This window comes from Perissodus microlepis, chromosome 18, assembly GCF_051167445.1.
Source record: "Perissodus microlepis isolate ML-2025 ecotype Zambia chromosome 18, ASM5116744v1, whole genome shotgun sequence".
Lineage (NCBI taxonomy): Eukaryota > Metazoa > Chordata > Actinopteri > Cichliformes > Cichlidae > Perissodus > Perissodus microlepis.
In genome coordinates this window covers 2,985,503-2,999,071 of record NC_140478.1, presented here as the reverse complement: position 1 = coordinate 2,999,071, position 13,569 = coordinate 2,985,503, and the positions used below count along the sequence as shown (strand labels likewise).

General features: G+C 42.7%; 1 protein-coding gene across 6 annotated transcripts in view; it reads left to right on the top strand.

Annotated features, from left to right (window-relative positions):
• The window catches only part of LOC146367037 (disks large-associated protein 1-like), a 168,374-nt gene that overhangs the window by 73,497 nt on the left and 81,308 nt on the right, over nt 1-13,569 (top strand). For 4 of the 6 annotated variants that reach the window (XM_084912109.1, XM_084912106.1, XM_084912107.1 and 1 more), the window contains one exon: nt 2,494-4,035. In XM_084912109.1, coding sequence (XP_084768235.1) covers nt 2,608-4,035 — 1,428 coding nt within the window. In that variant the 5' untranslated portion in view covers nt 2,494-2,607. The remainder of the gene's footprint in view (nt 1-2,493; nt 4,036-13,569) is intronic. The other 2 variants (XM_084912111.1, XM_084912112.1) reach the window with 2 other exon arrangements.

The following is a 13,569-nucleotide window of genomic DNA, read 5'->3' as shown; positions in this document are numbered from 1 at the left end:
TAAGAAAACTCAGAAGGAAACAGTCATGTGTGGATAAGTCATGGATCACAATTGAAAAGAGGATATATGTAAAAAGAAAAATGTACTTTATAAGGTTCTAAAGCAGAACTAAAGTAACAGTGGCAGGATCAGGTAACCCTGCATTCTCCTTTATTTGCACTGCAATAGGCACAGGCTGCTAGGGATTTCCCATTATGCACGTAGTGTTTCTTTTTCCAAACACCAAGGATTTTGGACCCTAAACTGTATATTGCTCTGGAAAAGGTTCAAATGGTTTCTAAATGCAGTGGAACGGGAATTGAATGGTTTGATGTAAATCAAATATCACTACATTACAGCAAAATAAAGTAACAGGGAAATAAAAAAAATAAAGTCAAACTTATGATGAATGATATTCAGTGTATGAAACCAAATTTCTGTGTGTTAATTGAATATATATTATGTTGAAAGAAACAGGTGTGAAAGCAAAAATGTCCAAAACCATATCATATAAAACTAAAGAGATGTTTAATCTAAATAGTTATTTATATATACAATGTTGGTCTCTAGTCCCATATATAACCTACTCTGTGGCATTATAGAGAAACAGAATTACAAAATTAACAAGAAACTTACAAACATAAAACCCCCACAAATACAGCTTAAATGGTACAGAGGAAATGTACAACAATTATAAATGGACTGGATTATTATGAGCCCACCGTCTTGCTACAAAACTTAAACTTACTTGACTTCAACATTGCACTGGTAATGTACAAAGAAAAACAAACTTAAAGTATAATTATCATTGTTCATGAAAAATTAGTTTTGTCTTTTTTTTTTCTTTTTTTGGTCTGTCTGCTGGTAAAGTTTAGAACTGTCTGAAACTGTTGACATTTACAATATGTTGTACATAAAAAGGGTAGGTTTAATAAGCTATAGTAAGGTGCATTAAGGTGAACTCAGCCCTTACCTTTTCTATCAGTAATTTTATATATGCAAACTCTGTACATATAAAGCTTTGAGAGTTTGCTATAAAAATTAGACTCACTTTAAACGTGATCAATTTTAGCTCAGAGTATCTTTTTGAAAACCCTTAAAATGTGTACTTCCAACAGGGACTTATGAGTTCTGGTGGCTTAAACAGCAATAATTTATGTTGGATTTCTTCTTGAGCCCCAAGGCCACCGGGGAGCAAAGGGGATGAACTGCAGTTTAACCCTCCGTCAGGTCTTTTATGCAGATATCGACCTGTGTGGTATCCACAGAAACCTCAGAATCTCAGCTAAAAGCTCATATAAACCATTTCTACAACGACCAAACGCTAAAGAGCAGTTACATAATTTCGCAAAAGTTCACTAAACACAAACAATGGAGGTAAGAACTCACTCGACTTCGTGTAACCGGATAAACATTGCCTAGTTAGCAACCAGAGATCTCACAGATTCGAAATCTGCAAGTTTCACCACGCTCCGACCAAAGTTCATTGAACCAGTGGCAAAGAAGACCACAAATATGCATAAATTTCCATATGTGCTAAAGCAGAAAGCCACTTAGCTGAGCGTTTTCCTCCGCTGTTCCCCACCAATAGCCGATAGCTGTAGCTACTGATAATGGCGGTGCTAACACATTGCATCAGAGCCGCATCAACAATCGCCATTTTCAGCCAAGTTACAGTCACATTACTGGATTATGTCTTAATTTTAGGGTCATGTGGAGTTTTCGACTTGTAACTTCTGATTGGTGGAACTGATGTGAAGATGGCATCATTACCGTGATTCTATTGGCTCAAACTATTAAAAAAAGGTGTCAATCATGCAAATCAGCCAATAGAAGCTGAAGTTACAGCCCCTCAGAATTTAAAGCACCAAAACCTATTTAAACTGTCTATGGCGCACGGCAGAATAGGCCGTTGGATGTGAGTGTGTGGGTAATTCTTCAAAAAAATTCAAAAAACAAGCATTTTTAGACATGCAATTGAATTTAAATAGTGTCTGCTGTTCAATACCTAAAAAATTTAAATTCACACGTGGTGTCAGAGTGTGCCAAAATTGGACAAACTAGACAACGTCTGAACATTTATTTATTTATTAAAAGCGCAGTAATTTTTCACTGTTTCACTTCAGAAGCATAAATCTTTGGACAGATGCTTTTCATATGTTGATTACTGGTTTTATGAATTTAAATGTGAACCAAAGTAAACTTTCAAAGTGGTTATATGCTAAAAAAAAATAACAAATAACTTGAGGAAAAAAATCTACTTACTTTTTCTGTGTTCCAGCCTCAGTAACTTTGACACAGTAACATCTGTTGTAGTATTTACACCTCTGATGAAATCTCACAAATGTTAACTTTGTTTTGATACCAAGATTGTTTACATAGAGTTTGTAATTGCAGAGAAAGACTCCACTCATTTTGGGCATGTCTTTTTTGAGCAGGAAGCTCAGAAAGCCCCCGGTGGCTTAACTGGTTATTAACTGATCTTTTGTTGCTTCTTCTCTCCCTTTCTTCCAGAGTCTGTAGCTCTCTGCTCAGGGACAGTCTTCTGCAGCCCTTCTGTGATCACAGGCCTACCTGGCATTTCTCATCCATATCCTTCTTCTTTCCATTCACCCATCTTTCCCCGTTATGAAAGGCCTGTCCAGTAGCCGGGGTCACCATCATGTGGTCTCCTATGAACCATCATATGATCCACTGGGTCACCATGTTGACCGCAAGCCATATTTGATCAGTCAGATGGACATGCCTGTGCCCATTCCCATGCCACATCCAGCTGAGCTGTCCTACTACAATGCTCAGCGTACCTCATACCCCTCTGACAGCAACAGCATCGTCCCATATGGAACCTTCCCCAGGAGGTGCCACTCTACCTCCTCATCTCACCATCCTGAGGTAAAGGATGAGTGTATGGCCATGGTACCATATGTAGGAGGAGGAGGAGGAGGAGGAGGTGGTGGAGGCGGAGGAGGTGGAGGAGGCTATGGGGGTAAAACACCCACTCGGGTACCAGCAAACTTTGTGGACCCGTTTGAACGTCAGCCATCATTTTCCAGAGATGGCTATCATACATTGCAATACAAACGAGGGGTGCAGGCCCACAGTGGGGGGATGGGGGCCAACAACAACAATGACAGTCCAGGGAGAATTCGCCATCTTGTCCACTCAGTCCAGAAACTCTTCACCAAGTCACATTCATTGGAAGGGCCACACCACACACAGTCCTCCAAGGGGGCCAATAATGGGAGTGTTAATGGTGGTGGTGGTGGCGGTGGAGGAGGTGGTGGCGGTGGCTCGAGGGCCAGCCCAGAAGGTGAAACTCCACCAGTGGGAGTGCGCCACCGGAAACGCAGTAAGAGCCGTGAGCGCTGTAGATCAGCAGAGCCCAAGCATCGAAGCCACCACCACCACCACCACCAGCTCCACGGCTCAGCATCTGCTCCAGGCTCTGGATACTGGAGCTCAGATGACAACCTGGAACGGGAGCTGTGTCTCTACCACCCTCACCACCACCAACCTCCACCCTCACCCTCCCCCTCCATTTCCCCCTCGCCTATTGCCATGACAATAAGCCGGTATCCCGGCAACAACCCAGACAAGTTCCCCCAGACTCCCCTCCCCAGTCTCTCCTCCTCGCAGTCCCAGCAGTACTTCATGATGGACCCTTACGGCACACTAAACGAGCACACACACACCCACGCACACCATGGCCACACACACCACCATTCTGCACTCAAAGCCTCCCGGAGCAACAACGATGTGAAGTATGCAGCGTCGACAGCATGTGTGCCAATTAGTGGTAGCAGCAATAACAGCGGTGGCGGTATCGGTGGAGGAAGTGGCTCCTTGCTTCCAGTGGGTCTTGTGGACGGGCCCCTTGTGAAGAAAGGGCCATGGTCATCAAGCCTAACGGTGAGCAGGGCCCGAGAGGTCTACACCAACAACAGCAGCCACAACCAGCCACGAGCCAGCGCAGGATCCGGTAACCTAAACCTAGATAGAGCTCTAGTCAAATCTAAGGGCAGTCAGCAGCAGGAGCGCGCTTGCCATTTCTTACAGGTAAATAATTCCTCCCCAACCCCCATTCAAATCCAGTCAATTCACCTTCTCCCCCCTCTGTTGATTCCCTTTTCTCCACAACTTACTTTTTTCCATCAATGCTTCCTCTAAGTCAGTGGTGTCCAGTCCTACAGTTCCAGGTAGACAAGGGCAAACCAAGTGGAGTCCATAAGCTTGTTTTTAGTTTAGCAGATATGTGACAGGTTTTTGCTCTATCAATGCCAAAACAACTGGGCACTTGACAGCCCTTTTGAGAAAAATCACTACAAAGACTTCATGAACTCTTAAAAGATTAACACATAAGTCATAAACACTTCTCTTAGATATCTAACTTAATAATAAATGATGTAATTAATTATCATAATATGTGCTCTGTCAATCAGGCGCTGTATGACTGATTATTTGTATTCAAAAGTGGGAGAGCAGTAGAGTGATCAAAGACTGAAACTAACTTAAATAAACTGGAAAATAGATTTAATGACAGATATTTCTGGACAGTTTAAGAATGCTCCTACCATGGGAAACCCAGTCAGCACAAAATGATGAATAGACGGCAGTGATGGAGGACTTCAGCAAGGGCCTTTCATGCAGGTTAGCTGAAAGAAACATGACCCAGGATGAAATATGTTTCAGTTTAGGAGACAGGGTTTAGTAAGCGATTGCCTAGGTGCTTTGGGAGTTTGTATGTTCCTATGTTGTTTGGTGTTTGGTTGGAGTGAAAACTGCAGATTTACATGACTGGAAAGTACTACTGAATATCACTGACTATAACTGATGGCACACTAGAATAATGAAGGCTTCGCCACATTCATCAGTTTACAACTCTGAGAACCTTTTGACAATGTAAAAAAATATCATATTTATACCACTTATACTATTATATTTAGATAACCCTGGTATTGTCTTCTTTTAAATCAATGACTTAAATACAAATAATTAAATCATTTTATTGAATTAAAACTGATTTCTTACAAATACGATTAGGTGTTTTAGAACAGCGGTCTCCAACCTTTTTTGCGCCGGTTTATGCCCGACAATATTTTCACGGACCGGCCTTTAAGGTGTCGTGGATAAATACAACAAAATAAAACTAGTACCGGTACCAAAAAAAAGAAGATTTATTCATAACACACGTGAAAAGACCCAGGAAAACAGAGTTAACGATAAAAACGATAACAAAATAACGCTAAAAACCGATAAAAACCCTGAAAACCATACATTTCACACCCGAGCCTCAACTCTCGCGGCCCGGTACCAAACGACTCACGGACCGGTACCGGTCCGAGGCCCGGGGGTTGGGGACCGCTGTTTTAGAACATATTATTTGTAAATTGAGAAATCTGACTTCATGAGTGTTTGCACAGAAATGCAAGTAGTGGTGATAACTGCATCGTCATACTGATAAGTTCAGGACACATAAGAGCTATAGTTACTTGCTTCTTTCACATTGAAAGCAATAGCAAGTGGAAGCTAGAAACCCCCCCTAAAAGCTACAACCAACACCACCCATTTACATGCTGGGCTTTAAAAGTAAATAAACAAGCAAACCAATGAAAAAGCAACAAGGATTTCAAAATCAGACTGAAACTGTAAAGATCTACTGGTAAAAAGACAAAAAGTACTCTGGCATTGATGTTTATTTTTTGTCCCAACCAATATTCTATCAAACATGCGTTGCAGACCGGGACAGCAATATACAACATACCACGATTCTTTAGAAAGTTTACTTCAGGAAAATGTTCATTAAAAGAAAATCAAAAGAGCACACATGCGTATGTGAGTATTGGGAAGATAGGGAACACCACCAAAGACAAATCAACCGCAGGTTACTGCTTTAGTACTTCATTAGCAGTCTTAATTTGGGTTTGGGCCTGGTTATCTTTGCACATAATAGGAGCACTTAAAAACAATCTGTTAAACAACATTAAGAAAAATCCCACACTCACTAGTAACAGTGCAGTATGTACTCAGAGTCAGGTGATATGGATTTGTTCTAGTGTGTCCAGACCCTTAGAGGGAACATTACTCCCTACCACCAGTCTACTACTCTTGTCTCCCAAGAACCCCACTGCCACCTACTCCTCTTCTCTTCCACTTCCCTCTCTGCCTTTCCTCCACTCACCCAACCCACTCCCACGCTTCCACCTACCTTCTTGCCACCCACCAACCCACCTCTACTTCCTTTACTTCCTCTTGGTTTGGAGAGCCTCCCTCTTCCTTCTCCTCATCCTCCTCTATCCTCCTTTTGCGTTGAAGAGAGAAGTAAGTGCAGAGCCAATAGCAGCCTTACTCTCTGAATGCTAGGTAATGACATGAACTCATGAAGAACAACATCCTTTCCTGTTTGTAGAGTTCATTTTTAATTTAGTAGTGTTTCCCTTCCTGCCTCGCTACCAGTTACCCTGACTTTCTCAATATTTTTGTTGGATGAATAAATTAATTTTGCTGTTATTTGAAGTGTCGTGTTAAACTAAGTGTTGGGGAGGTATTTAACGCCACACAGGGAGTAGAAGTGTCTGGCAGTTACCTAATGGTGCTGCAAGAAAATGTTTTAATGTAATTACTTGATATAAACAGTACATTCTAAAAAAAACTTATGTAGCAGGATTTGTGCTGCTGGAAAATCTGACACCATCCAAGAGGCACTTGGTTTGGTGCAATTTTCACTTTCTATTATTTCCATTGAATATACGATCATATTTCAGGTCATTTTTACTATACTAGTTGTGTTCTCATTTTTTTGGTGGCAGTCATTCTCCAAAGTGTATGAACTGGGATATTCAAGTGATAAACAAACATAGCATTCAGTGTACCTGTCTACAGACACGTCTACATCAAAGACCCACAATGGCCAGAAAACAATGTTGCAGATGACTTTTCTATATGCTGTTCAGTGTTAAGTTGGATATCATTAGCTATTTGCGCCTTCATTTCATGTTGAAGAGCAGAACAAATGACATCTTATGGCAGGATGAAGACATCAGAAACAGACAAAAGATGATCTAACCACAACACAAGCCTAGTCATTAATTAATCGTGTTGCTGCATGACTGGGACCTCCAAAGTTGTGATCGTAAGCATAACATGCACATCAAAATCTTAGTTAGCCGGACAGCAATCTTTTTTGAAGCATTCAAATACTCACAGCCCACAGCCTATAGGGTACGCCACGAGTTTTTTAAAATTTGGCTTAAGGGCATGTTACATATGAATATTGCTAACAAAATGTCTGTGAAGGTTCTCAGTCATCCAGGTCATCGTAGTCAAAGGAGCTTGCAAAGAAAAGCGTCTGGACTTCTTTAAGTTTACTTGAAGACGTTTCACCTCTCATCCAAGAAGCTTCTTCAGTTCTAAGGTCAAATGGTGGAGAGTCCCAGATATAAACCTAGTGGGAGTATCCCCCCCTCTGTGGGGGGATACTCCCACTAGGTTTATATCTTTTGGAGATTTACTTACCTGGATGATTGAGCATGCATCAAGACGTTTCATTCAGTGGTGCTAGTTTTAGTCATTGTGCAAATGTACAGTTTATAAGGTTGGAAACCTGCAGTCAGCTGAGACTGAAGAAGTCACCTGGATGAGTGACGAAATGTTTCTCCCACTGAAAACGCTACGTCCAGATGAACAGAATCAACTTTTTGGGATTTCCTTACTTGGATGGTTGAGCATGCAAGGCATTTCATACCTGGCATTAAAACACTGGACACAGTGTCCACCAGTGTTAACAGAAATATGTCTATTACAATTTCCATCTGCACAGACTAAATGTCAGAGTGCAACATGAGTTGAATTTAGCTACCCGGCATATGGCTAAGTAAATGTAGGGTTAGGCTAATCCTAACCATATACATTGTTTGACAAAGAAAAATCTAAAATGTTGATGTGATTGGCACTGGGCTGCTTTTTGTAATTCAAAGGGACAGAGATGAGTGACCTGTAAAACCTCAGGTGACTGTGTTATGCCTGTCTCAGTAATTCCATCTCAACATCAGTAAAAGGTCTGACTGCCACAGCTTAATATGAAGAATAAGGTATGCAGAAGTAGACCCACTTCAAAGTTCCACTGTGTAACTGATAGTGAGTTAAATAACCTCCCCAGTACCTGCTTGTGTTTATGTGTTATTCTGTTTTGCAATGTGGTATAATCTGCAAGTGTGTTTGTGTGCATGTGTGTGTGTCGATGCAAGCTCTTTGCGGCTGCATTATACAGTCTGACAGAATTACCAACAAAGTTGTGAGCATTCACGCTGCTACATACAATACTAAACCCCACAATCACAAACTTTATTTTTAGAGCTTTCTAGATTTGTAATCATTTGTGAGGTTTTCAGAAATTGCCCATTACCTTTTCAAGAAACCAGTGAATAATTCCTGGCAACACAATGTATCTTAGTTCTCTAGAGGAACAATCGTGACCCAAGCCGAGGAGACAAATGTGGAGACAAATCACCGTTTTAAAACCATTATGCAAAGATAGAGGTCAGCTCATAGCCAAACCCACTGTGGACACATGCCATTCATTTCTGGTTAATCAACTTGAAGATTAGTAGTGAAGAAAATACTGAAACATCAGTAGGCTAAACAGAGGTGCATTTTGAAGTATTGCAGCATTATTACATTAGATGCAATTGTCTAGATGTAGATATTCCACATAGCTTTGTGTGCTGGCTCACTTTTATCAACAGGAACAGACCTTGAATAAGGACTGGCCAATCAGCTCCGTAGTCAGGATGGTCCTATCATCCCCCGGTAGGACTATAGATAACCAGTATTGTTGGGTGGCAGAGGAGGCTGTAGCAAGAAGGACCTGATGCTTAGCAGTTTGATGACAGTCATTTTTATTTGCAATGCTTTCTGCTCTTTAATCTACATGCAACTTTTAAGCTGTCCCCTACAGCTCACACACACCACACAGCTCTCTCCTCCAGGCCCGGCGGCTACTGAAATAGGTAAGGTGTAGTTAGTGTGATGAATAACAGGTGAACCCACTGCTCAGAGGGTGAAAGGGCAGACCAGGAGGTAATAACGAACGGAGTCAGCCACCCACTGGATTTTCTCCAACTGGTACCCCAGATGCTGTACCTCCCTCCATCCAACTGCACTTGACTTCAGGTTGACTGTAAGCCCCATCTGCCTGAGGGACTCCAGGACCACAGCCACCCACTGCATATGCTCTACTCAGGTGTCACAGTGGATGAATAGAATAGAATAGCTTTATTGTCATTATATGACATAATGAAATCACAATTGCATGTCCCTTTAAAAATCCATATGAAATAAATAATTTAGAGACAGTACATGAGCAACCCCCCCCCCCCCCCCCCCCCCAAAAAAAAAAAAAAAAAAATGTAAAAGTAAGATGACTGATGGTGATCAAATCACCCAGATAGGCACCAGCATATGCACTGTGTGGATGCTGCACCCAGTCCATGAAGTGCTGGAAAGTGGCTGGGGCTCCAAACAAGCCGAACAAGTGTGATGAATTGATACAAATCATACAGAGTGGAGAAGGTCATCTTTTCCTTGGACTGTGGAGACAAGGGAATCTGTCATTATCCCACAGTTAAAGTGTTGTGAAAAGGCGAGCAGTGCTAACTGGTCCAGGAGCTCATCGACCTGGGGCATTGGGTAGGCGTCAAACTTTAATAGGGTGCTCTACGAGATTGGTACTTGTAGGGGCTAGAACACATCTGCAAAATGCTGTTGCAATGCAGCAACATCTGCTTTCTAGGCCTGTTTGAGATGGTCATCGCAATAGCGTCACAAGACCGCTCCATTGGAAAATCCTCCAGGGAATTATCAGAACTGGTGGGGTCTCCCATGAAGGCCCCGCTGTTTCCTCCTCCCCAGAGTCAGCGTTAGATGACCTCACATCACTGCTGAGCACAGCAACAGACCCTGCATGTCCCTACTGGCCACATTCGCACTGCCCCATTAACCTACTGAACTCGATCCAATCTGTTCCAAAATTCAAAGGGTGCATCAGGCTTGAGCTAACTACGGTCTTCAGTCTATGTGTTGTGCCTGACATAATTAATTTCAACCGGTCCCATGGGATATTTATGAATGTCCACATGCACACACCTAACCACCACCCACTCTGCCTCCAGTAATGTCCCTGGACTAACTAGGGTTTGGTGGACCACAAGGCCACCAAACCCTGGCATATACTCCCTTGGCACCTTACCAGTACGCAGTCTGTCTCTCTTGGGACCGGAGGACGGTGTCAGAAGGAACATCTGTCCCACCTCCATTAGTGGGCAATCCTGGCAAATGTGTCCTGTCATGAAATCTTTTCCTCAGGGGCGGGACTGGTCGACTTCTGCTGCACCACCAAGTGATCTTCAGCTAGGGTCACGGCAGTTTCAAGGCTCGCTGGCCAGTGATAGCCGACCCACTCCGCTCTGCAGAGAGCCCCTTCACGAACTGTTCATGCACTACCACATCCAGCAGTTAAACCTCTCTCAGCATGGGGCTAGGCTGCAGCCTGCAGTGTGTGGCATCGTGCAGCCGCCCGGCGTAGGTGAGGGGCCTGTCTCCCAACCCCGGATGTTCTCAAACGAGGCCCTTGCCTGGGTGGAGAGGCTGAGGGTGGCCACCTGGGCCTCGCCTGACAGCAGCTGCATCTAATGTCTGTCACTCGGCCTGGACCCGCAGTTTATTCAGCACCACCTCCGGCTCCTGGTGCATCACTGCCAACTCTCCCACCATCTGTGCCAATGCCTCCACTGCCTGGACTGGCTGCTGATCCATCATACTGAGCTGGGTTTCGGCACAACTGTAGCAAGAAGGACCCGATGCTTGGGAGTTTGATGTCAGTGATTTTTATTTACAATGAAGCACACGCAGCTTTGCAGCTGCCCTCTCCAGCTTACACACACCATACAGCTCCCTTCTCTGAGCCCTGGCAACTACCAAAATAGAGAAGGCATAGTTAGTGTAATGGATAACAGCTGTGCCAGCCAGCCTTCCCTGGCACTGTCCCCAGAACCCATTGTTCCACCCCTCCCCTGCAGCTGAACCACAAACCACACCCTGCTGTAGAGGTTAACGTCTAGCCATTAGTGTAGCACTATCCACACTCCATAAAGCCACATTGTGCTTTATGGAGTGTGGAGAAAATAAATAAATAAAATACGAGCACATGTATGTGAGAGAGGAACACAAACAGTGGGAGTTTATTTCTCATTTCCAGCATGAAGTTTACTCATCGACATGCAACAATGAAAGACTTAGCTGACCATAATTAGGTAGCATACCTGGATGAATAACAGCTAAAACTTTACTCAATTATAAGATGTTTATGGCGCTTTATTTTTTTTTACCTTAAGTTCTAACAACTTGACCGGTTTGTTCTGCACTCTTCACTGTGCCCTCTCCACACCCTCACATTTGAACTAAAGAGCATGTTCCCAGCATGATCACATTATGGTCTAATAAAAAAACAACAAAAAACCCCCAATACAACAATTAGAAATATTCTCCTATTTTCCAAATTGATAATGACGATGGATGCCCACAAATGGATCCAACACAAAAGTGCAAGCTTGTACACGGCTAGACACGTGTTTGTTGCAAGTGTCAATATTTGTGGAAATACAACATGAAATTCTAGAGAGGCAGATTTAATTCATTATGAATCCGAATGAAATGATGCTACTAATTTAACCTGTGGAAATGGGCTAAAAATCACCTTGATTGTTGAGCTACTGCTGATCACTTGGCTATTGTCAGCCTCCCTGAGCTCATTGTCCAGCTCTTCTATTCATAATAAGGGCCGCTCTCCAGTGCTGTGTGCTATGCACTTTAAACAGTACATGACCTCAGTGCACCATCTTCCTATAGGTTTGTTAGAAAGGGGAGCAGTTTTCATGAAAGTTCTGCTTGTGTCTTTTTAAAAAATATAATTTTGTGTAGTGCAATACCCAGCTCTAGTCCACACGGGTGACATTTCCCGCTGAGCTAGATTTCACAGATAATGAGTGGGATTTTACAGGAACTCCTGTTTGAACTTTAGACTAAGTCAGCTTGAATTTAGTATTCGTGCATAGCTGCAATACTTTCACATAAGGAAGATTACAAATGTGCTTCATGAGCGTAGACAAGCCGAATCAAGTCAAAACCAAACTAGATACAAGGGCAAAAGATTAGCATGACTGGGAAACTGAGGAAAAGCTACGTTTGTCTTACATGCAAAGTCTTGCTGTTAAGTATCAGCTACAAACAGCTTATCAGAGCTGCTCAGTTAGCTGTGTCAAAAGAGCACATTAAAGCTGTCTCCATTCCTCTTGGCTGTATGTTCTGTTCAGCTTGGGTGCTGCTTGCACTGTTACAGTACCTGTTATTTCTAATACTGCTGTCTTAATCTATCAAAACAGTGTTGCCAAGGAAACAGTCTACATTTCGCAGTAAAAAAAAAAAACCCCACAGTCGATGCTTAGGACACGCAGTACATATTGAGTCACGGAATCACATGAACAGGGACTTCTTTATTCATTTATTATGTTAGTGATTTCATTTTAAATGCTTAGAGACGCATCAAATTTCTGACAAGCAGCATCTGCATTAACCGCAGTCTAAACTATCAACTGCAGCAATTCACTATTCCTCAGCCATTACAGCAGAATGAGTGTTGAGCTGCACTGGAAGTGAAGTCTGTGCGTGGGTGAGAAGCACTGCTGCTGCTGACTGCAGCTGGTTCTTTCCTCGCATTCTCTTTTTTTAGCCAAACTGCTCATTTGTGTGTCTTTGACGTCACACACATACAGAGAGAGAGAGAGAGAGATATTTAGCTCAGCAGATCTGTTCAGCCTCTTTCCCTGTGTGATTCATATATAATTAGTCAGAGTAGCAGTACATTTCTCCTGCTGTCTGTCTCTGTTATTGTCTTTCAAATTCTCACACTCTGGTCTTAAATGTGAAGGTGGTAAACACAAGTTTCATGCAGCGCCACACTACATCTACACTGGCCAGCCATAATATTAAAACCACCTACCTAATATTGTGTAGCTCCCGCTTGCACCACCAAAAGATTTGTTGACAACATTTGGGGCACACATTCTGGATGTCCTCTGACCTCTGGCACAGGGACATTGGTGGGTGTCACCAGGTCAGTGCTTTGAACTCTAAGTCATGTGCACATTTCCTTGATACAGCAGGCGCTTGTGCAATGTAGAGGTATGCTGGGTCTGCACACCCCTACTTCAGATGTCATCGCATTTTAATGCAACAATCAATGTTATTCACTTTGCCTGTGACATGTTGGTGCTATATCTTTCCTTAACATAGTGTTATTATCAGTTCAGGCCCAGGTTAATAATGACCACCTCCGGTGCTGTTGGCCAACAATGTGCTGGTGGAAACTGTCCTACTGTTGGCTAAAGACTAAGGTTGAATGAATGAAGTGGTAGAGCGTAGTAGAGAGAGTCCCAAGGGCAGAGAGAGTGGTAATTGGAGCAGATTCCAATGAACTTGTTAAAATGAAGTAGTTAAAATGTAACCCAGTTAATGTAGTTGAAATGAATAGAGGTCTGA